Source organism: Rhinopithecus bieti, unplaced genomic scaffold (genome assembly GCF_001698545.2).
Source record: "Rhinopithecus bieti isolate Rb0 unplaced genomic scaffold, ASM169854v2 scaffold_1673, whole genome shotgun sequence".
NCBI lineage: Eukaryota > Metazoa > Chordata > Mammalia > Primates > Cercopithecidae > Rhinopithecus > Rhinopithecus bieti.
In genome coordinates this window covers 1508355-1530034 of record NW_016804690.1, presented here as the reverse complement: position 1 = coordinate 1530034, position 21680 = coordinate 1508355, and the positions used below count along the sequence as shown (strand labels likewise).

General features: G+C 38.4%; 1 protein-coding gene across 5 annotated transcripts in view; it reads left to right on the top strand.

Annotated features, from left to right (window-relative positions):
• Window positions 1-21297, top strand: part of DISP1 (dispatched RND transporter family member 1) — a 213308-nt gene extending 192011 nt beyond the window's left edge. For 4 of the 5 annotated variants that reach the window (XM_017869971.1, XM_017869970.1, XM_017869969.1 and 1 more), the window contains exons 4-8: window positions 5583-5706; window positions 6484-6611; window positions 6973-7070; window positions 9873-9970; window positions 17690-21274. In XM_017869971.1, the coding sequence (XP_017725460.1) occupies window positions 5583-5706; window positions 6484-6611; window positions 6973-7070; window positions 9873-9970; window positions 17690-21274 (4033 nt within the window). Of the gene's footprint in view, window positions 1-5582; window positions 5707-6483; window positions 6612-6972; window positions 7071-9872; window positions 9971-17689 lie in introns of all 5 variants that reach the window. The other variant, XM_017869968.1, reaches the window with a different exon arrangement.
• The last annotated feature ends 383 nt before the right edge of the window (window positions 21298-21680 follow it).

Here is a 21680-nt window from a genome sequence, read left to right as displayed (position 1 = left end):
AGAGAAAGAATAAAGGAAAGAGGTATGCAAGTAAATATGGCATACTAAAAAAATGAATTTCTACTTTTCTATAAATAGGGTTTCTCAAATGACTAAAATTTTACTTTGAAAAAATTCATTTCTTTCTCTGTTATTAAATTGGTATTATTAAAACAAAGTTATAATTTCTTATAAGTATATATGCATATAACTATAACTTCTTCAACAAAGCCTTTCCTGAGTCCCCTTTCCCACCTTGGCTGGAACTTATTGCTTCCTTTATTGAATTCACAAAACATTTCATCTGTACCCCTCTAAAAAACACATATTTTTGGACAGGCACAGTGGCTCAAGCCTATAATCCCACCACTTTGGGAGGCCGAGGTGGGCAGATCACGAGGTCAGGAGTTTGAGACCAGCCTGGCCAACATGGTGAAACCCCCGTCTCTACTAAAAATACAAAAATTAGCTGGGTGTGGTGGTGGGTGCCTGGAATCCCAGCTACTCAGAGGCTGAGGTGGGAGAATTGCTTGAACCCGGGAGGTGGAACTTGCAGTGAGCCAAGATCATGCCACTGCACTCTAGCCTGGGTGACAGAGCAAGACTCTATCTCAGGGGGGAAAGAAAAAAAAAACACAAACACATATATATTTTTTTAACCTGTCTTGTAGATATTCGTGTGCCTGTCTTATTTTCTGTATTAGGCTGTAAATTCCCTGAGAGCAAGATCCAAGTCTGCCATTTTTGTATTCCCAGAATGCCTTGCATCCTTACTGTTTAATGCTAATTGTTGGATGAATTTGTTACTTCACAAGAAAAAAAGAGTTGTATATTCTTTTTTTTTTTTTTTTTTAATTTTCTCAAACTTCAGTCACTCTTCCCACTAAGTTGATAGTTGATACCACTGGAAAAGTTATGACTTAATAATATTTTGAAATGTCTGTCTTTAAGGGACAAGAGGAATAAGAAAGAGCTATTAAGGGAAACAGAAAGGAATAAACCAAAGGGGAAAGGATTTTTAGGAAGAAAGAGGTAGCTAACAGTGTTAAATTCTGCTCAGGTCAAGAAAGATAAAAACCAAGAACAGTTAGTTGACTTGGGCAGTTCAGAAGAGTCATGAGAGCAAAAGCCAGGCTATAAGGGGTTAAAGATCCGGTGGTTGGTGACGAAAAGGAAGCCTCTGTTGTGGGGACTGACTTACACCATCTGAAACATGACTTTCTACTCAGAGGAAAGAGAAAAAAGAAGAGTGTTTTGAGAAAGGCAGCAAAGAGCAAGGGAGAAAAAAATCTTTGTAAGCTAAGAGGAAAATTTATTATGGGGGAATGTTATAATATAAATGACCCACTTAAAATTGGCCCCTATTTTAATGTCACTTGAGCATAAGTTGGCTCTATAAGATACTTCGTTTATTTGTTTTAACAGTTATTTCTGATCTGTTTCCAGAGTGAACCCAATAATAAGGTGACTGAAAATCTCTGACTATGTTTGAGGGGCTTCCACTGAGTAGCAGTGAAAACTCCAGCATGGCCGTAACACCCGGGACCAGAATGCCAGGCAGCATGCCTGCTAACTCAGATCCACGGTTCACCCACAAACACGTTTCATTACCTCTGCTGCTTCTGTTTCTTCTTCTGTAAAAGGAGAACGAGCACCTTCAGATCTGTCTCCTATTTGAGACTTAACCTATTGAGAAGATGATGTGAACTTTTATACAGCAGTGCCCTGTAAAGAGCTGTGGGCCCTAACCTCAGCAGCTCGTGCAGCAGTAGGGCCTCTGGGAAAACGGTCTTTCACTGGAAAATGACTACCTGCTGTAAGCCAGGTGTTACAGAGGTGGGCCACATTTACAGTTATATTGTGGTGTCTAAAGATTTTCAATATTAGAGCAGGTGGATGAAAGACAAGTATTATTTGATATGGAGAAGAATACATGATAGTTAAAAGAATGGTTCCTTTGAAAATTCTTCTACTGCACATGTGGTCCACTTTTCAAAGAGAATAATGCACAGGATATGGATATATATATATATATATATATATATGAGATTTATAGGCCATTTTTAATTTCCTTTACTTCTCCAATTTTCCTACTTTATTGGATTTTTATCTTCATATTACAACCATTTGTCTGGATTTCATATTGCGCATGCAACCCGGTTTCCCATGCGGTACCCACAGCTATACTGTATCTTTGCATAGATAGCAGGAGGAGTAGAATTAGCCTCAGCAACTTTGTGGTGTTGAGGAGAAATACTTGTTTGAGTAAAATTTACTCAGAATGATTGGGCTTTCCCCCATGGTGTGTTATATACTCAGGATGGTGATCCCATTACTTAAATGTGGACAGTTGTCTCTAAGAAAGGTTAGCATGGGAAACATCAGGCGTGTAAGGAAGTGGAATTGTAGTAAGCAAGGTTAAACGTGTTTGGAAGAAATGTGCTGAAATCACTAATGCCATAAAGTTTCCATATGTAGTCAGTGCACGTATATGGTATGTAGCAGTGCTGTAAAATCAAAACCAAATGTTTTCAAAGGGAAGAAAAGCAATTATTGAATGAGGTTTTTAAGGTTGCTATACATGTGTGTGCAGATTTTCAAGAACACAAAATAAAAAATCATTATATGGGTAAATTAAACCACAGTATGAATACTAAGCAATTTGGGGCCTATTGCCCTCTATTGATAACGTTAGCAGGTAAAAATGCATAACTTCTGATTCATTTGAGAGAAAATGAATCCATTTAAAATAAAGTGTAATGAATAATTGTATAAGCCTGGGGCCATTTTCATTTCACAGGGCTGATATTTTAATGGTCTAAAATGTAAAGGACTCTTTTTAAGTCTGAAGCAATGAATGTAGTCTCAAATGTGCTATTGACACAGAGGACTTTATGGCTTCAAAACTAGTTACTTTCATCTTAGTTTGCATTTGGTGGAGGAGGAAATAAAGTAAGGAGAATGTTTTTGCACAGGGTGTGTCCTAGAAGTGTGAAAGCTTCTAGCCACTTGATGTTTACATTTGAACAACCACAATCAGCTTATTGTCACTTATATGTTTTTATTATATTCAGAATTATTCTAAAAGGTTATTCTGTCTTATCTAGCATCACTTTTCCTGAATGAGTTTTTAAATCCAAAATTTGCAGTCTAGTGAATAATATTCAAACTTAGAACCCATATGATTTTGCATAGAGAAATTAACTATAAGTAGGGCTAGGAATGTTTAATTGTAAGTTTTGGGAAGCAGACATTTGTGCCAAGTGTAGCTATTCCTAATGTTTCTAGTTACTCTTGTGTCTGAAGAAAGAAATGACAGCCCAGAGATTAAAAGGCCTGACACTAGAACCAGACTTATCTAGGTTCCTAGTTTTGTGACGTTGAATAAGTTCTATAACTTGTCTGTGCCTCAGTTTCATCTCCAAGGGTTGTTGTGAGAATTGAACGAGATGATAATTTATGTAAAGCATAAGAGCAACTGGTATTCTGAATAAGGACGAGCTTGTATTTATTTGTTTATTTTTATAAGATTTCTCCTTTCCTTTCCTTTCTTTCTTTCGTTTTCCTTCCTTCCTTTATTGCTTTCTTTCTTTCTCTTTTTTTTTTTTTTTTTTTTTGACAGAGTGTTGCTCACCTAGGCTGGAGTGCACTGATGTGATCTCTGCTCACTGCAGCCTCCGCCTCCTGGGTTCAAGTAATTCTCCTGCCTTAGCCTCCCAAGTAGCTGGGACTACAGGCGTGTGCCACCATGCCTGTATTTTTTGTATTTTTTTTGTATTTTTGTAGAGCCAGAGTTTCACCATGTTGGCCAGGCTGGTCTCAAACTCCTGATCTCAGGTGATCTGACTGCCTCAGCCTCCCAAAGTGTTGTGATTACAGGCCACTTATAAAGCCACTGCGTCTGGCCTTATAAGATTACTTTAAAAGAGCAGCAGTGAAAAGTGCCTGTGCACATGCTCCCTTAAAGCATAATTACGCTATATTTTAATATCCTTACTAGAGTTATAATTTGAAGCAAATATCCCACAAAGCCAGATCAATAAAGTTAAGACATCAGATTATAAAAATTGGCAGTCTATTCTTAGAGACATATAGTAGCTTTTTTTCAGACTGACATTTAGAGCCACCAGAATTATTTGTAACTACTAGCATGATTTTGAAGAAATAACTCAAAAATATATGAGTAAGAATCCTATTTCAAATGAGCCAGAAGTAGCCATTGTAGCAGCCAAATGAGCTAACATTGCTGAGAATTTGAGAGTAGTGGTCCACAAGTTAAATATTTTGTCTTGCTTTTCTTCTAATAAAGATTCAAGAAACCAGAAGTTTGCAGGATGCATTTTGAATTTTAGAAAAAGTTCAGTTTAGTCAGCTGCTGTTGGGTACTCAGCTCATATCAAGACTTGAAAGTGTCAAAATAATAACGTGTGATCCAGGACCTCATGGAAGGAATACAGAAACAGATCTTCCAATTTGAGGTAACAAATGAGGGTGTGGGAAGCACATCTGGAAGAAAGGGCCTGGTGGTAGGATTTGGTAATAGAGACAGTTCCCCACATGTGGGAAGAGACTAAAGCCAGATTGTAGTAGCTGGAGAGTACAAGCACCAGGTGTTTGTTCATTTAGTCAATAGATATTGATCACCTTCCACCGATAATACACTAAATGTATCTGACAAGAATTTCTGCCCTCATGGAACTCACATATCTAGTCGATATGTTCACTAGTTTTAGCTAGAAGGAAAGTTACCGGTTTGTGGGAAATGTTTAGTTTGTTTTTGTTTGTTCATTTGTTTGTTTGTTTGTTTTTTGAGACAGAATCTCACTCTGTCGCCCAGGCTGGAATGCAGTGGCACGATCTCGGCTCACTGCAACCTCCGCCTCCTGGGTTCAAACGATTCTTCTGCCTCAGCCTCCCAAGTAGCTAGGACTACAGGTGTGCGCCACCATGCCCGGCTAATTTTTTGTGTTTTTAGTAGAGACAGGGTTTCACCATGTTAGTCAGAATGGTCTCGAACTCCTGACCTTGTGATCCGCCTGCCTCGGCCTCCCAAAGTGCTGGGATTACAAGTGTGAGCCATCGTGCTCGGCCCTCAGTTTGGTTATTTTTAAGATTTGCACTATATGAACCTGTTTATAGACTGAGTTCTTCTTTAAGAACTGTGAGAGTAAAGGTGTGGAGAAAGGGAATAACTAGAGAAACAAAAGTTCTAGAAGACACTGCATGGAGAATGGATCCTCTGTTAAAATTTATTTTTTTTCCACTAATGAAGTGTGTATTTTATATCTTTTACAGGCATAGATGTAGATAAAAAATGTTACTTGTCATATATGAACATTATTCTGACTCTCAGTAGCCTGTGGCATAAAGTGCTACTTGATCACAAAAATGAGGGGAGAATGATCTTGTAACTTTCTTCTGCAATTACATACAAATACTTATAACCTCATTAGATATTGTATTGATAAATACCTGTATTTGGTCTACAATATGAGGATTTAATAAATTGCTCTCTTAGGTACCAAAAATATTTCTGCAAAGGGCCTTCTTTGTGTTCTGTAGTTATGCAGCCCTGATAGCCGACACTTCTTTGTGTTCTGTAGTTATGCAGCCCTGATAGCTGACTGGCCAGTGGTGGTCTTGGGCATGTGCACCATGTTCATCGTGGTCTGTGCCTTGGTTGGAGTATTAGTGCCAGAGCTTCCTGACTTCTCCGATCCATTGCTGGTAAGTAGCATTTATGTTTTCTTTAGCCTAAAATCATCTTCAAATATTGTGTATTTTAATACAAGTTGCCTTATGTTATTTAGTAACCCATTTCTTTAAAAACCTTCTCAAGCAACAATTCTCTTTCTGAAAAGTAAAGACATTACTTTATCTGTATTATCAGGTTGTTAAAAGATCAAGGAACTTGCTTACCCTCAAAAATCTGGAAGGTTTGCTTCTTGGTCCCCATGTTTAAGCTAAAAAGCAATAAATTGGAGAATCTGCCTTCTATAAAATTATTCTCATAAAGTCTTTAACACTGTCTCTGTTTTCTCCCAAAGAAGTTAAAGGAATTTCAGTATTACTAACAGATAGCGGAGTCTGTTTTTAAGTAAATGTTTCTCTGGAGTGGAATTATTAGGAAAATATGATCAAGGATAATGAAACACTCTTGTAAAAATACTAACAATGTGTAACATGATTTAATATTATCATAATTTTTATAAGATAAAATAAGTATTTACTAAATGCTTAGTTAGGCATGAGTTGAAAAGATAAACTTTCCTTAGACATGTAACATACCAAAGAATCAAACTGTTTTGTCACAGCAAATAGGTGATGATTATCATGTCAAGGCATCTTGTTTTAATGCAGCCACCTCTGGAGTAGCTGTGAGGAACAGCTATATTTTCTGTCGAAAGCTATACATCACTTTGACATTGCTTTCCCAAGCTTTCATTGTAACTATACTTAGCCTGAAATGAAACACACTAATGAGCACTTGTAATTTTGCCTTAGGGTTTTGAACCAAGAGGTACAGCAATAGGCCAGAGACTGGTCACATGGAATAATATGGTGAAAAATACAGGATACAAAGCAACATTAGCAAATTATCCCTTTAAATATGCAGATGAACAAGCTAAAAGGTAATCAATTATTTATTTTTATATAACTTTTAGACAAAACATTGCTTACTGAATTCCTCTTAAAATACTGCCTGAACAAAAAATTTAAATATAAAATGTGTGGCTCAAAATCTTTGCCACTGAATTTGTTTGTCATTGTGTTTGAAGATTTTGTTGTAGTAGGATGAAAAGGTGAGATTTTCTCTTTTTTTTTTCTTTTTTAGAAGTGAGAAAATTAATGTTGATTGCTTCTTTTAATCCTTTCAACTTAATATCAAGAACTAAGCAGGTCATGGCTTTGAGGAAGTACTGTTTCCAGTATGCTTATCAGCCTTGAAATAGCGAGAACTTTATTGAAGATCAAATTGTCGTTCCATTTCAGCCATCGGGATGATAGATGGTCAGATGATCATTATGAAAGAGAGAAAAGAGAAGTTGACTGGAACTTCCACAAGGACAGCTTTTTCTGCGACGTTCCAAGTGAGTGGCATCGTAGATGAACAAACGCTCAGCGGTTTGCTGGCATTTAAAATTGAACATGATCACAGTCTAGACTGATAGTCATGTGTGGCTAGTCACACAGCTTCACTGTTGCTGTTGAACCTAAAGAAATTTTGGCTAATTAACTTTTTCTTTTACTTTTCTAGTTTAGTCAACTACTAGTCTGAGTTTATTATATTATTAAAATTAATGAAAAAAGTAATGATTGAGTGTTCTTATTTTAAGGAAGATATAAATCTAATGAAATTCTCAACCTCGCCCAACATTTGAAGTCTTTTTAAACATTCCTTGTACTGTTTATTTCTAGATCAAATACAGGTACATATTTTTGGATTGAACCTTGAAATAATCTGTTGAATTATTTAAAAATCATTTAAAGTTTTGATTCATTCTAAAATGAATCAGAAAATGACTTAAAGTTCTGATTCATTCAAAAAGCAATACTGTATTAAGAGCCATCTGTGTGTTGCCTCATCACTAGGCAGTAGAGGTAGAGAGGTGAAAAAATAAAGTCTAGAGATTCAAAGTTTGAATACCTCAGGCCTGTCATATAATACAAGTGAATAAAGCTAGCTAGGTATGACAAGAGAAGTGATGGTGATTGTGGGACACTAAGGAACATCTGCCCTGTCTAAAGAAATCAGCTGCTACTTAGCTGCAACAAAAGGTGGGGTTCTAGAAATGAGGACCCAGATGTTGCAAGAACTTGCCAGAGGTCAAAAATCCAGATTTTTTTTTTTTTTTTTTTTTTTTTTTTTTTTTTTGAGATGGAGTTTTGCTCTTGTTGCCCAGGCTGGAGTACAATGGCGCGATCTCAGCTCACTGCAACCTCCACCTCCCAGGTTCAAGTGATTCTCCTGCCTCAGCCTTCCCAAGTAGCTGGGATAACAGGCATGTGCCACCATGCCTGGCTAATTTTATATTTTTAGTAGAGATGGGGTTTCTCCTTGTTGGTCAGGCTGCTCTCAAACTCCTGAACTCAGGTGATCCTGCCGCCTCGACTTCCCAAAGTGCTGGGATTACAGGCATGAGCCACTGCACCTGGCCAAAAATCCAGACTGAATGTGGAATCATCAGATCTCTAAATGTTGACAACAAATTCACTACCCAAAATTTGCTGTAACATGGAGTCAGCCTGATTACTCTGCAGCTGCCAGGGAAGAAGGAAGGCACAGCCTAGAGGACATGAATATAAGTATGTAAGCCATTGATTAGCCATAGTGATTAGGATTGAGGAATTGTGGATAGTGTAATTTCTAATTAAGTAAATATTAACATTAAAGCTCTTTTGATTTCAGCTTTTGCTGTTGTTATTGAAAATCCCTCTTAAATATATGTTTTCCTGTCTTATTAGAACACTTAATAGAACACTAGATGACCTGATTGGATCATTGATGTTTCTGGAGCTTACCAAGTCTCAGGGTCTTTATTTTGATCTCTTACTCTGTATCGTAATAGATAGTAGGAGATTAGGCAGAATCTTATACTGATCCCAGAAAGCAATACATGTTTCCTTTTCTGTCTCTTCTCTTAAAAAACGTTAGGAAGTTGAACTCTGGTTACTTGCATGTTCTGGCTGGTTTATTTCTCTCAATCAAAGTGTTACTATATATTATTGCTTAACCAACATCTGTCAGTTATGCTCTTACCAGGAAAAACATTACATTTCAATAGTCAGTGCTAAATATTGTCTCATAAGTAGATTCTGCCTTAACTAAAGCCATTACCAACTCTGTGTAAATGAAATGTTTCAGTTTCCACCAGGCTGATTTTGCTCTCCAAAATTAGTCAACATAAGATAATAGCCAAAACTTCATGATCATAGATAAAACCTTTTCTAATAAAGCTTTATTCATAAATTTACCAGCTGATTGGTTAGCACAGTTAGGCATTTTAACTAACATAAAATTAATCTTCTTTGTTTTATGTGGTTCATATTTTTTAATATGTGGTTCATGTTGTTTCTGTTCTAAGGATACAGAAACAATATTGTTGGGCATCTGTTATCATCTCATTTAATTCTCACAGCTATTTGAGATAGATATTGCTGTCTGCATTTTACAAATGAGGAACCAAGGCTCAGAGAAGTTGTTAGTTGCCTAAGGTCACAAAGCTAGTAAATGACAGGACCTGGTTATATCCTAATCTGACTTTAAAGACCATGCATGCTCTTTCTGGTATATCATACAACCTCCCTTATTCAGAAACATATTTTTTGTTAATCTGATTTTCAAAATATTTTTTCTAGATTCTAGTATACCAGAGAGACCATGTACTCAACCGGAATATGGCCAGCATTCTGTACTTAGTTGACTGTTTTTAGTGATTTTAAATAGATCACCCACCATCTTTCCTCTCTAGTTAGCTGCCAGGGAGAACATCCCTATAATCCATTCTTGGTATTCCCTAGTGCATCTTTTTTTATTATGGTGATGTGTTGTGAAATTAAAAGGGATATATTCAATTAGTTTCCTATTGTAAATTCCTATGGATTTTTCTTCCTATAGTCTGACCAAAAATAGATTTGCTATATATTTCATACAATTTTAAGATGTAGTGAGTAGACAAAGGCTTTGCGCTAAGACAATATTATGGCATTGCTTTTTTTTGGTTTCTTTTAACATTTTCTCCTGGAATTTATCAAAGGAAAGAATTTCCTGCTGCTAATGAATCGTCCATGTGGTTTCCCAGTTTGAGTTATTTCCGAATCCTGAGTCTTATGAAATAAATGAATAATCTGTAAACCTTTTTCTTTCCTTTTTTTTTTTTTCATATCACCAGGTGACCGATATTCCAGAGTGGTATTTACTTCATCTGGAGGAGAGACATTATGGAATTTACCTGCAATTAAATCGATGTGCAATGTAGATAATTCCAGGGTATGTAAAATAAAACTAAAATCTCCTTAGCACAAATAAGGTTGTATTATTGAAACTCCTTTTACTGCTGACCCTGGTGTCTGATCAGATGAAAGTACTTAAGAGGCTTACCTACTGAGGAGTAAACTCCAGCAGGCCAGCTTTGCATTCTCTCAGATGCCAGGATCAAAGTATCCGTGTTTCCTTCTCTAACTTTAAAACATACCATCTTCCTTTTTCTTTCCCATTCATGGTCTCTGGCTGTTGATGGTGTTTTCTGTTATTTCACAGAATGTTTCTTTTCAGTATAATATTTAAGACTGTTTTTCTTCTTTTGTTGTATTTTTGATTTCCTAACCTAGTTTCATCGGTCCCTATTTCCTGCCCTGAGGCAATTGTCAGCATCTTAATTGTGCAATGAAATGTCTGCCTCTCTGGCAATCACTGGGTCATTTGGGCCAGTGACCTCAAAGGGAAATTTACGGAGCAGGCTGGGAAAGGGGACATCAAAGAGCATAAATACAGTATCTATGTAAATGGCCAGAGTAATCCAATCCAGACTGCCCTGAATGCTAAACACCTTGTTGCTTTGGGAGACACCAGAATGCAAGAAGACAGGTGCTTTGTCTCTCAGTCTTCTCTAGAGCCAAAAACATGTCAGCATCAGAAAATGTAGTGAGCTTCTGGGTTTGGAAGAGCTGTCAATTTCTTATGTTCAGAGATAGTTTCTCTAAATAGAAACTGCTATCTCATGTCACTAATGAACTTGTCCAAGCAAAGCAACTGGCATAAAAGGAACACTTTGTGTTCTCACATAACTCTAAAATGTAAAATAACTGGTTAGTTAAAAATCGAATCATGTGCCCTGCTGAGAGCTAGCCTGACAACCTGATGCAATCACCTGTTCTATCAACAGGGAAATGTCTTAATGAAATAGGCAGTAGAATGGAAAGAAGAGATCACCCAAACCAGCAGTCTCATTGTGCTAATATGAGTACCTTCTAAGAAATACGTATCACCAGGTAACCTAGTTAGTTGGTCCCAGATCTCCCAGATTTACCCCATCCTTCATTCTAAGAGGCTGTTTGTACATTTTGAAAATGACTTTCCAATCGACTGAGGTATTGGGATTTCCTGTCAGTGCCACCTTCCTTTCACATAGACAAAACCACAAAAGATCTATAAACAGACCAAAGTTTCTTAGTTGGTGATCAATCTTTATCTGCGATATTTTCTTCTACAGCTATCAGTTCCTTATTTGAAGGCTATGAACCTATTTCTCCTTGTCATGAATTAGGATACTTCTTATACAGAAAGTTAACTCTAAAGTTGTAAATGTGTAGTGATATTTACTATGTGCAAGATTTTATGCTGGGTACTTGTACATCATTCACAATGGATCTATGACCTTAGAATTTATAATGTGTTTTACACGGATGATAAATTAAGCTTAGAGAAGCTAAGCCAGTCTGGTTACTTTATAATCACACCTTGGATGAGTGCAGTTCATTAACTTCTATCCCTTTTGTCCTCATTTTCTACCTTTGGTTGATCTTTAGACCTTCCCTTTCCTGAAGACTCTGAAGTGATTGAATTCACTCAGTTAATTAATAGCTGATATTTAGTGCGTATTTATCGTGTGCCAGGAAGTGTTCTAAATACTTTAATACATTATTTCATTTAATCCCAATGACAGTGTTATGAATTAAATACTAAATAGCCCGTTTTTTCGTTGAGGAAAGTTTACATCTGTGGTCGGGCACTTCCAGGATTGGAACCCAGCCAAGTTGAACTCCAGAGTCTGCCTTTTCCCACCCTGCTTTATGCTTCTAGTGAGGAAGATACCTCCCCTATTTTGTTTCCTTATACAGTGCCATTTCCCACAGAAATGAAGCTTAAAAAGTCATTGTGGTCCGGAACAAATATCCTTTTTTTTCTTAAAGAGCTAGCAATTTATTCCATGAGTGCATGTTAGACTCTGAGACTCAAAAGCTAGTAAGCAATAGTATGCCATGATGGGTTTCATAAATAAAAGTAGTATATTCTTTCATCTCTCTCTCTCTATATATATATGTATATATATGTATATATGTATGTATTTGTATATATATATTTGTAACTACCTCAACATGATTTATGTAGATCGATGGATGATAAAAATCATCATGTTGAGGTAGTTTACAGAAAAGCATATGCAAAGGACAGGATACGTAAGTTGAATGAATTACATGAAGGGAAAACAATGGGAGGAAAATAATAAAGCTAAGATGAGATTTATAATAATGCACACCCCACAATCTTGTACATTTGCTCATGGGAGCTGCAAACTTAACTCTAACCTCCCAGCAGCCAGAGCAAAAAGAATTTCACAATCAGTAACAAGTCATATAAATAGGGTAACAAATTTGTTTTTTAGAAGCCCAGCTTTTCCTCCTGCTAAGATAGGAGGAGACAGTTCCCCCATAGTCTTCATAAAAGAAATATGATGCTGTATACAAAATTGTTAACAGCATGCTTAGAAGAGATACAATATTAAAGTTCAGCTGATTTGCAAAACATAGGTAGGCTGGTAGCAAGAAAACATTATAGCAAAAGCATTTCTGTAAGAGATCAAAGCAATGGAGTCTAAGTATGTGGCTTTCTAATGGTTTAGCTTTTTGCATTTGCATAATTTAGACTATCTAAAGGAATAGATGTACTCTGCTTGTCTAAGTCTGTCTTTCTACTGAGTTGATGATAAGGATTGGACAGCTGTGAGTTTAAGTTTGTAATCCCTGGCAAGAACAGGACAACTACATGTTTTTAGTACATACTTTGTAAGTCACCAACTAAGAGCATTATCTGTATGCTTTGGCAGTTAATTAGAAAGAGAGTAGTATTGTGGTCCTCTTGTGAGAATTTGAAAACCAGACTCAAGACACATGTCAAAATGAATGGTTGGTATGGCCAATTATAAATCCATACCAACAAATGAATAAATAGGTGATCAGAGCCCCAAAAGTCTACCTGAAAGAGTATGGTTATCATTTTAACTTGTTAAATACTATTTTTACCAATTATAAACACCTTTGTATTCTAGTCTCAAACTCTATGAACCTGGAATAATATACCTTTCTCATAGAGATGATATATTCATCTGCTATCTTAAATAATAACTATTGGTTAACAGTTCAGCTTTCAGATTATTACTGTACCTTTTTTTAGTCTCCCAGTTCAAGACACTGTTAGGATTTTTATTTGTTACAGTGGTTTGAGCCGAGTTGTCCTAAGACTACTTGGCAGTTGTTCCTCTCCCCCAGCCCCCAGATCCTGGTTGTTATATGGAAGCACTTGATTACTAACAACTCTGAAGTTAAATGGGGCACAACCAAGTGATAGCAAGCAGAAGACCTTAATTGTTGGGGGGTTGACTCCAGAAAACGTCTGGTAATTAGTATAATATCCCAGTGAGACCAGATGTTTCAACTGTCGCTTGCCTGTGTTTACAGCACATTTAGTTCAAACTCTAGATTTTCTTTAAATTACATGCCATTTATACTCATAATTCAGACAGCGTTGGTTTCCAAAGTGAAGTGCTTCTGTTTCTGATCCTGTTTTCTACCTCCTAACAGAAATGCTTGTTTTCTTACACACTTTCAAAAGGAAATCAGTTGATTCCCCTACTCTTCTTCATTGCCTCTTTCTACCCTTTGACATCCTAAAGGACACACTGGTGTCATTAGTAACCAGAAGTGAGTCTCTGTAATTTTGACTGCTGGAAACCGTTTACTTGTTCTGTAGTCTTTGTACAATGTAGAAGTTGGAGCTCTGAGTACTCAGCTTGTAAAGGGATTTGAAATTTGGTGTCAGAGACTGTTTACTAGGGTGACTTTTGCGAACAGCTGGAAAACCCCTGAAGCTTAGAAGATCCCAGAAACATGTTTTCCTATTCTTGTTTTAAAGAGGGCTACAGAGCCCTTGCTTTTTCTTTTCTCCCTAGGCTCCCCTTAAATGTTTAATACATAGGGAGCTTTGTTACGCAGGGAGGAGGGTCCAGCAATCAATTGAACCTGGTATTAAGGGCTTAATTTTCCTCCCTTTTGTTCTTTTCTCAGCTTCTTAAAATATCTTCAGCTTAGCCAATAGTTTTAAAAGTTAAGGTATCATTTAAAACTCTCTGCTGGTTTCTTCTTTTTCTCTCTTCTCTTCCTTTACCCTCTATTTTAAGTCAACTCCACCCCTGCCACTATCTAACTAGGGAAGTGCGCAAAGACATATTATAACCACATAAGCACAGTGGTTCCCCTAAGCACCGATCTTGTGAATAACTAGAATTAGAAGGGCTATATTCCGCATGAGAGTTATAAGAAGTTGCTTCCACTAACTCCATTTTTATTTTTATAAACTTCAAAGATTTTGAAATTATTCATATGAATCCCTCTTCCAAAAATAGGGCAAAAACATACCTGTGTTCTGTGTGAAGACATACCTGCTTTCCAGTCTCTTTAAGCCCCATAATATAATACATGCTTCTGTGTTTCTGTATCGCAGTCACATGTGACTAAGGTAGTGCCATTGTCACATCACACTTACAGACTTGGGTACTTTCTCTGTAGGTCACCATAAGCCCTTACATATAATACCATACTTCTCGCTTTGAATTACAGTTATTTATGTTTGTGTCTGATTTCCCTGCCACACCGTGAACCATTTGAGAGGAAGGACAACTGTGCCTTACTCATCTTGTGTAGATGCTCAGTAAATTTGCTTTTGAATGGATGAATAGATCAAGAACATATGACCTTACTCCCTAAAAGTAGAGACAATTCCTTGAACTCCATTCCTTTAAATTCAGAGTGCTGGCATCCAACTCAGGGTAGAGAAAACCAGTCATGATGTCTTTTCTCTGTCCTTGTTTCTTACCCCGTATGCGTTCTCGAAAACTGGTTTCCCAAAGGTTGAACATCAATCAGTACCATCTTTCAATTGGAGAATTGGCTCCCCAGTGACTTACTAGCACTTGTTTTTAATAGCCATCAAAATAGTATTTAGTCTGTGTTTATAATGTCTAACTTCTTAATCTTTGGTCAACTATACACATCTAAAAATGTGCTATTATTTGAAAAGATTATTCAAGGACAGAATTCTGTGCTTTCTCTCCCAGTTTTAGTTGGCAACTCCATGTCCTTTATCTTTGACATTTGATTATTTCAGCAACTACAGGTCATTTTCCTTCTAGCTGATAATGGATTTTCACAATGGATACAGTTCATTTTCTTCCATCTGAAAACTGTCAGACATTGGGGTTGCATTACCTTTCATTCAGTTCATCAAGCTGACCCTAGTGGTTTGTATGTTACTTCTTTGTAAAGTAAAACTGGTAATCTGCCATGAAAACCAGTGAGATGCCATTCCAGGGTTTCCTGTTGTTAGGTGGTTCATTTTTTCCTAAGTTAGCATATGTGAATGTTTTTACCTGGAAACAGTCAAGTATGAATTATCCTAGTTTATGGGATGTCTACGATTGTTCCTCAAAAATGAGCTTTAAAATGAAGCCTTTGTTAAAGTAAATATTATTTTAATACATTTGAACAATAACTTTTGGGTTCATTTTCTTTACCCTCAATAGCGTTATCTTTAGAAAACAAACAACTTTTATTATGTAAATTCTCCAGCATATACAAAAGTAGATAAATAGTGTAATGGACTGTCGAAATAGGTCACCCAACTTCCACAGTTCTCAACACGTGGCTAGTCCTATTTCATCTACGCCCCACCCCCACAGGATTAATCCCAGGAAAGTATCCTGATACAGAGTTCAGGGATCATAGGTAACTTGGTTCTTGGGTAAGTCCAAGTTCTAAAGAGGTGACTCATGCCAGCTGCTGCTCTACTTTGAGAAGACATTTCAATATATGATTGATAAAGCCTAGTTTAATCAAGGTAAAGAGTGTTTTAATCCTACTAGAAAAAAATATATATATTCACTTCCTCTTTGAACTTTGGAGTTTCTTGCCTGTAACAGCCTTTGGTAAATAGAGATGAGGGAAACTGATAGGACCAGGTCATCTTTAGTTCTAGTTCTCCTAAAGAGAACTCTCTGGTCAGGCTCAGGAGAAGAGAAATATTTCTTATTCTCACCTCAGAAAAGAGGGGCTACTCAACTAATTTACAGAATGGAATGGTACAGACTTTACCATAATCTAGCAAACCAGTGATGGAACAATTTTTCAATTTTTTATAACAGTAGCCATAAGATGGAAAGCCTTCTCCAGGAATAGTGTTTTAAATGAAATACTTTCCACACCAAATCCAGAATTATCATACTTGCTAATATGCAGCAGACCCTCATTTACCAAAAGAGAAAGTTCTCCAAAAAAGGATTTTTGCCAATTTGAATAAACTTTATGGAAGAAATAATTAAATTCTTCAGCATTTATTTTATTGTATATACCAATTTAAAAATCAGATATAAATCATATTTTAATCTAGAAACATAACCCTTTTCTACTCATACTTCAGGAAACAATTTTATTCCAGACTTTTATGCTTTTTTGGAGATGGAGTCTCACTCCGTTGCCTAGGCTGGAGTGCGGTGGCACAATCCCGGCTCACTGCAACTTCCGCCTCCTGGCTTCAAGCGATTCTTCTGCGTCAGCCTCCCATGTAGCTGGCATTACAGGCATGCGCCCACCACGCCCAGCTAATTTTGTATATTTAGTAGAGACAAGGTTTCACCATGTTCGCCAGGCTGATCTCGAACTCCCGACCTCAGGTGATCTACCCGCCTCGGTCTCCCAAAGTGCTGGGATTATAGGCATGAGCCACCGTGCCTGGTCGATGCTTCTTGACATCAGCACTTTTGATATTACTGTGGTCACTTTTTGATATACCAAGCAGTTTTTGTCTTAATCTGTTTGGGCTTCTATGGCAAAATACCTCGGACTGGGTAATTTATAAACAACAAAAATTTATTTCTTATAGTTCTAGAGTCTGAGAAGTTCAAGATCAAGGAATTAGCAGATTCAGTCTGGTGAGGACCTGTTCCTCATAGATGGGGCATTCTATGCGTCCTCATGGACTCTTATAAAAGCACTACTCCCATTCATGAGGGCTCCTCCCTCGTAATTTAGTCACCTCCAAAAAAGCCACACCCCCTAACACACTGGGGATTAGGTTTCAACTTGAATTTGGGAGAAGCACAAACATTCAGGCCAAAGCAGTTCTCTAGGGAATATCATCTTTGCTTCTAACTGTTGATTGAAATATAGTACTTTAGTCACCAACAATTTCATGCTGATAACCAGAATTTTAGGCAAAACCACAAATTTGTCAATTATACAGTTGTTTTCTTCATCCTATACAGGTACATACCTAAGTTTCACAACCTGTCCACTTCATTGCTTTTTAAAGTGACTTTAAAAAGTCTTGTTGACTAAGTAGGTATTAATTTGATCTCCTTTTGTAAACAAAACTAGCATTGGTTGAAGTTGTTTCACACTTGCATGTTGTTTCACACTTGCATGTTGTTTGTAGTTTTTAATTCAAAATAAAGTAACCTAAAGGGCATCCTGTAACATGAGGCCATTTAGGGGGAAATTTCACCCTGTTTTCAAACTGATTCCTAATTTAAGAGCATAATTATTTAGCTTTTGTAACTTTCCCTGTCCCTCAAGGTCACCTTAGTGCAGATCTTTCCAGTTGTGAACGATTGTGAACCAACTTAAACTGTAGTCCTTCTGCTTGTCTCTATCTCTGCAGATCAGATCTCACCCTCAGTTTGGTGATCTCTGCCAGAGGACCACTGCTGCCTCCTGCTGCCCCAGCTGGACGCTGGGAAACTACATCGCCATTCTGAACAATAGATCGTCCTGTCAGAAGATAGTCGAGCGAGACGTTTCTCATACCTTGAAGCTGCTTCGGACTTGTGCCAAACACTACCAAAATGGCACTCTCGGGCCAGACTGCTGGGACATGGCAGCCAGAAGAAAGGACCAGCTCAAGTGTACCAATGTGCCACGCAAATGTACCAAGTACAATGCCGTGTACCAGATCCTCCATTACTTGGTGGACAAAGACTTTATGACCCCAAAGATGGCTGACTATGCCACGCCAGCTTTAAAATACAGCATGCTCTTCTCTCCCACAGAGAAAGGGGAGAGCATGATGAACATTTACTTGGACAACTTTGAAAACTGGAACTCTTCTGACGGCGTGACTACCATCACCGGGATTGAGTTTGGTATCAAACACAGTTTGTTTCAGGATTATCTTCTAATGGATACTGTGTATCCTGCCATAGCCATTGTGATTGTCCTTTTAGTCATGTGTGTCTACACCAAGTCCATGTTTATCACTCTGATGACAATGTTTGCAATAATCAGTTCTTTGATTGTTTCCTATTTTCTCTATCGTGTAGTATTTCACTTCGAATTTTTTCCTTTTATGAACCTCACTGCCCTCATTATTTTGGTTGGAATTGGAGCAGATGATGCTTTTGTCCTGTGTGATGTTTGGAACTACACAAAATTTGATAAGCCTCATGCTGAAACCTCAGAAACTGTAAGCATCACCTTGCAGCACGCTGCCCTCTCCATGTTCGTCACCAGTTTTACCACTGCTGCTGCCTTTTATGCTAACTATGTTAGCAACATTACAGCAATCCGATGCTTTGGAGTTTATGCAGGGACAGCTATTTTGGTGAATTATGTTTTGATGGTCACATGGCTTCCAGCAGTTGTTGTGCTGCATGAACGGTATCTTCTTAATATATTCACTTGCTTCAAAAAGCCCCAGCCCCAAATATATGATAACAAAAGCTGCTGGACAGTGGCTTGCCAGAAGTGCCACAAAGTACTCTTTGCCATTTCAGAAGCATCTCGAATTTTTTTTGAAAAAGTATTGCCATGCGTTGTCATTAAGTTTCGCTACCTTTGGCTGTTTGGGTTCCTTGCCTTAACTGTAGGTGGGGCCTACATTGTATGTATAAATCCAAAGATGAAACTGCCCTCACTGGAGTTATCCGAGTTCCAGGTGTTCAGGTCGTCTCATCCTTTTGAGCGTTATGATGCTGAATACAAAAAGCTTTTCATGTTTGAACGTGTTCACCATGGTGAGGAGCTCCACATGCCCATCACAGTAATCTGGGGCGTGTCCCCAGAAGACAATGGCAATCCACTAAATCCCAAGAGTAAAGGGAAGTTGACATTAGATAGCAGTTTTAACATCGCCAGCCCAGCTTCCCAGGCCTGGATTTTGCACTTCTGTCAAAAACTGAGAAACCAAACATTCTTTTACCAGACTGATGAACAGGACTTCACCAGCTGCTTCATTGAGACGTTCAAACAGTGGATGGAGAACCAGGACTGTGATGAGCCTGCCCTGTACCCATGCTGCAGCCACTGGAGCTTCCCCTACAAGCAAGAGATTTTTGAACTGTGCATCAAGAGAGCTATCATGGAGCTGGAAAGGAGTACAGGGTACCATTTGGATAGCAAAACCCCAGGGCCGAGGTTTGATATTAATGATACTATCAGGGCAGTGGTGTTAGAGTTCCAGAGTACCTACCTCTTCACACTGGCTTATGAAAAGATGCATCAGTTTTATAAAGAGGTGGACTCATGGATATCCAATGAGCTGAGTTCGGCCCCTGAAGGCCTCAGCAATGGTTGGTTTGTCAGCAATCTGGAGTTCTATGACCTCCAGGATAGCCTCTCTGATGGCACCCTCATTGCCATGGGGCTTTCAGTTGCTGTTGCATTTAGTGTGATGCTGCTGACAACTTGGAACATCATCATAAGCCTTTATGCCATCATTTCAATTGCTGGAACGATATTTGTCACTGTTGGGTCTCTCGTCCTGCTGGGTTGGGAACTAAATGTGTTGGAATCTGTCACCATTTCCGTTGCCGTTGGCTTGTCTGTAGACTTTGCCGTCCATTATGGGGTTGCCTACCGCTTGGCTCCAGATCCCGACCGAGAAGGCAAGGTGATCTTCTCTCTGAGTCGCATGGGCTCAGCGATTGCCATGGCTGCCCTGACCACCTTCGTGGCAGGGGCCATGATGATGCCCTCCACAGTTCTAGCATACACCCAGCTGGGCACCTTCATGATGCTCATCATGTGTATCAGCTGGGCTTTTGCCACCTTCTTTTTCCAGTGCATGTGCCGGTGCCTTGGACCACAGGGGACCTGGGGTCAGATTCCCTTACCTAAAAAACTACAGTGCAGTGCCTTTTCCCATGCCTTGTCTACAAGTCCTAGTGACAAGGGACAAAGCAAAACACATACCGTAAATGCTTATTTAGATCCCAGGGGCCCCAAATCTGAACTGGAGCATGAGTTTTATGAATTAGAACCTCTGGCTTCCCACAGCTGCACTGCCTCTGAGAAGACCACTTATGAAGAGACCCACATCTGCTCTCAATTTTTCAACAGCCAAGCAAAGAATTTAGGGATGCCTGTGCATGCAGCTTACAACAGTGAACTCAGCAAAAGCACTAAAAATGACACTGGCTCTGCCTTGTTACAGCCCTCTCTTGAGCAGCACACCATGTGTCACTTCTTCTCTCTGAATCAGAGATGTGGCTGCCCAAATGCCTACAAACGCTTGAAATACGGCCCACACTCTTGCCAGCAGATGGGGGACTGCATGTGCCACCAGTGCACTCCTACCGCTAGCAGCTTTGTCCAGATCCAAAACAGCATGGCACCTCTGAAGGCCACACACCAAGCTGCCGAGGGCTTTGTGCACCCCATCACACACATCCACCACTGTCCCTGCCTGCAGGGCAGAGTAAAGCCAGCTGGAATGCAAAATTCTCTGCCTAGGAATTTTTTCCTCCAGCCAGTGCAGCACATTCAGGCCCAAGAAAAAATTGGCCACACCAGTGTACACAGTCTTCAGAGGAGCATAGAAGAGCATCTTCCAAAGATGGCAGAGCCATCATCACTTGTCTGCAGAAGCACTGGATCATTTCTCAAAACGTGTTGCGACCCCGAGAATAAACAAAAGGAACTCTGTAAAAATAGAGACATGAGCAATATGGAGAGCAGTGGAGGGACTGAAAACAAGGCAGGAGGGAAAGTGGAGCTGAGCTTGTCACAGATGGATACAAGTGTGAACTCAGAACATTTCAATCAGAATGAACCAAAAATCATATTTAATCATTTAATGGGGGAGGCTGGTTGTAGGTCCTGCCCAAATAATTCACAAAGCTGTGGCGGAATTGTGAGAGTGAAGTGCAATTCTGTGGACTGTCAAATGCCAAACATGGAAGCCAATGTGCCTGCTGTATTAACACACTCGGAACTTTCTGGTGAAAGTTTGTTAATAAAAACACTATAATTAATACAGCATTCAATTCAGAACCAGTGCCTCAATTATTCTTTTAACATGGAAGTAAAATCCAGAAGTTTAGAAAAGAAGCCCAAAAATACAGCAACAAGCGTGTTTCACATTAACAATTATAGAATATTTTTATATTCCGTAGGAACAATAAATTTACAAATCTGAGTGCGTTACGTTATTAGATTGGATAATTGTTGGATTTTATATTTTCAAAAAGTACAGTTGTTTTTTACATTTATGCCCAGCTTGAAATATAGAAATATATAAATATTTATATATTTATATCTCTAACCTCCCACTGCAGTGAATTGGAGGTTTAAAGTTTGAATTAAAGTTTCCGTTCTCCTGGGCCATCATGTTCACCTGGTATCCTCATTCTAGTGTATTTTGTGGGCAGTGATCA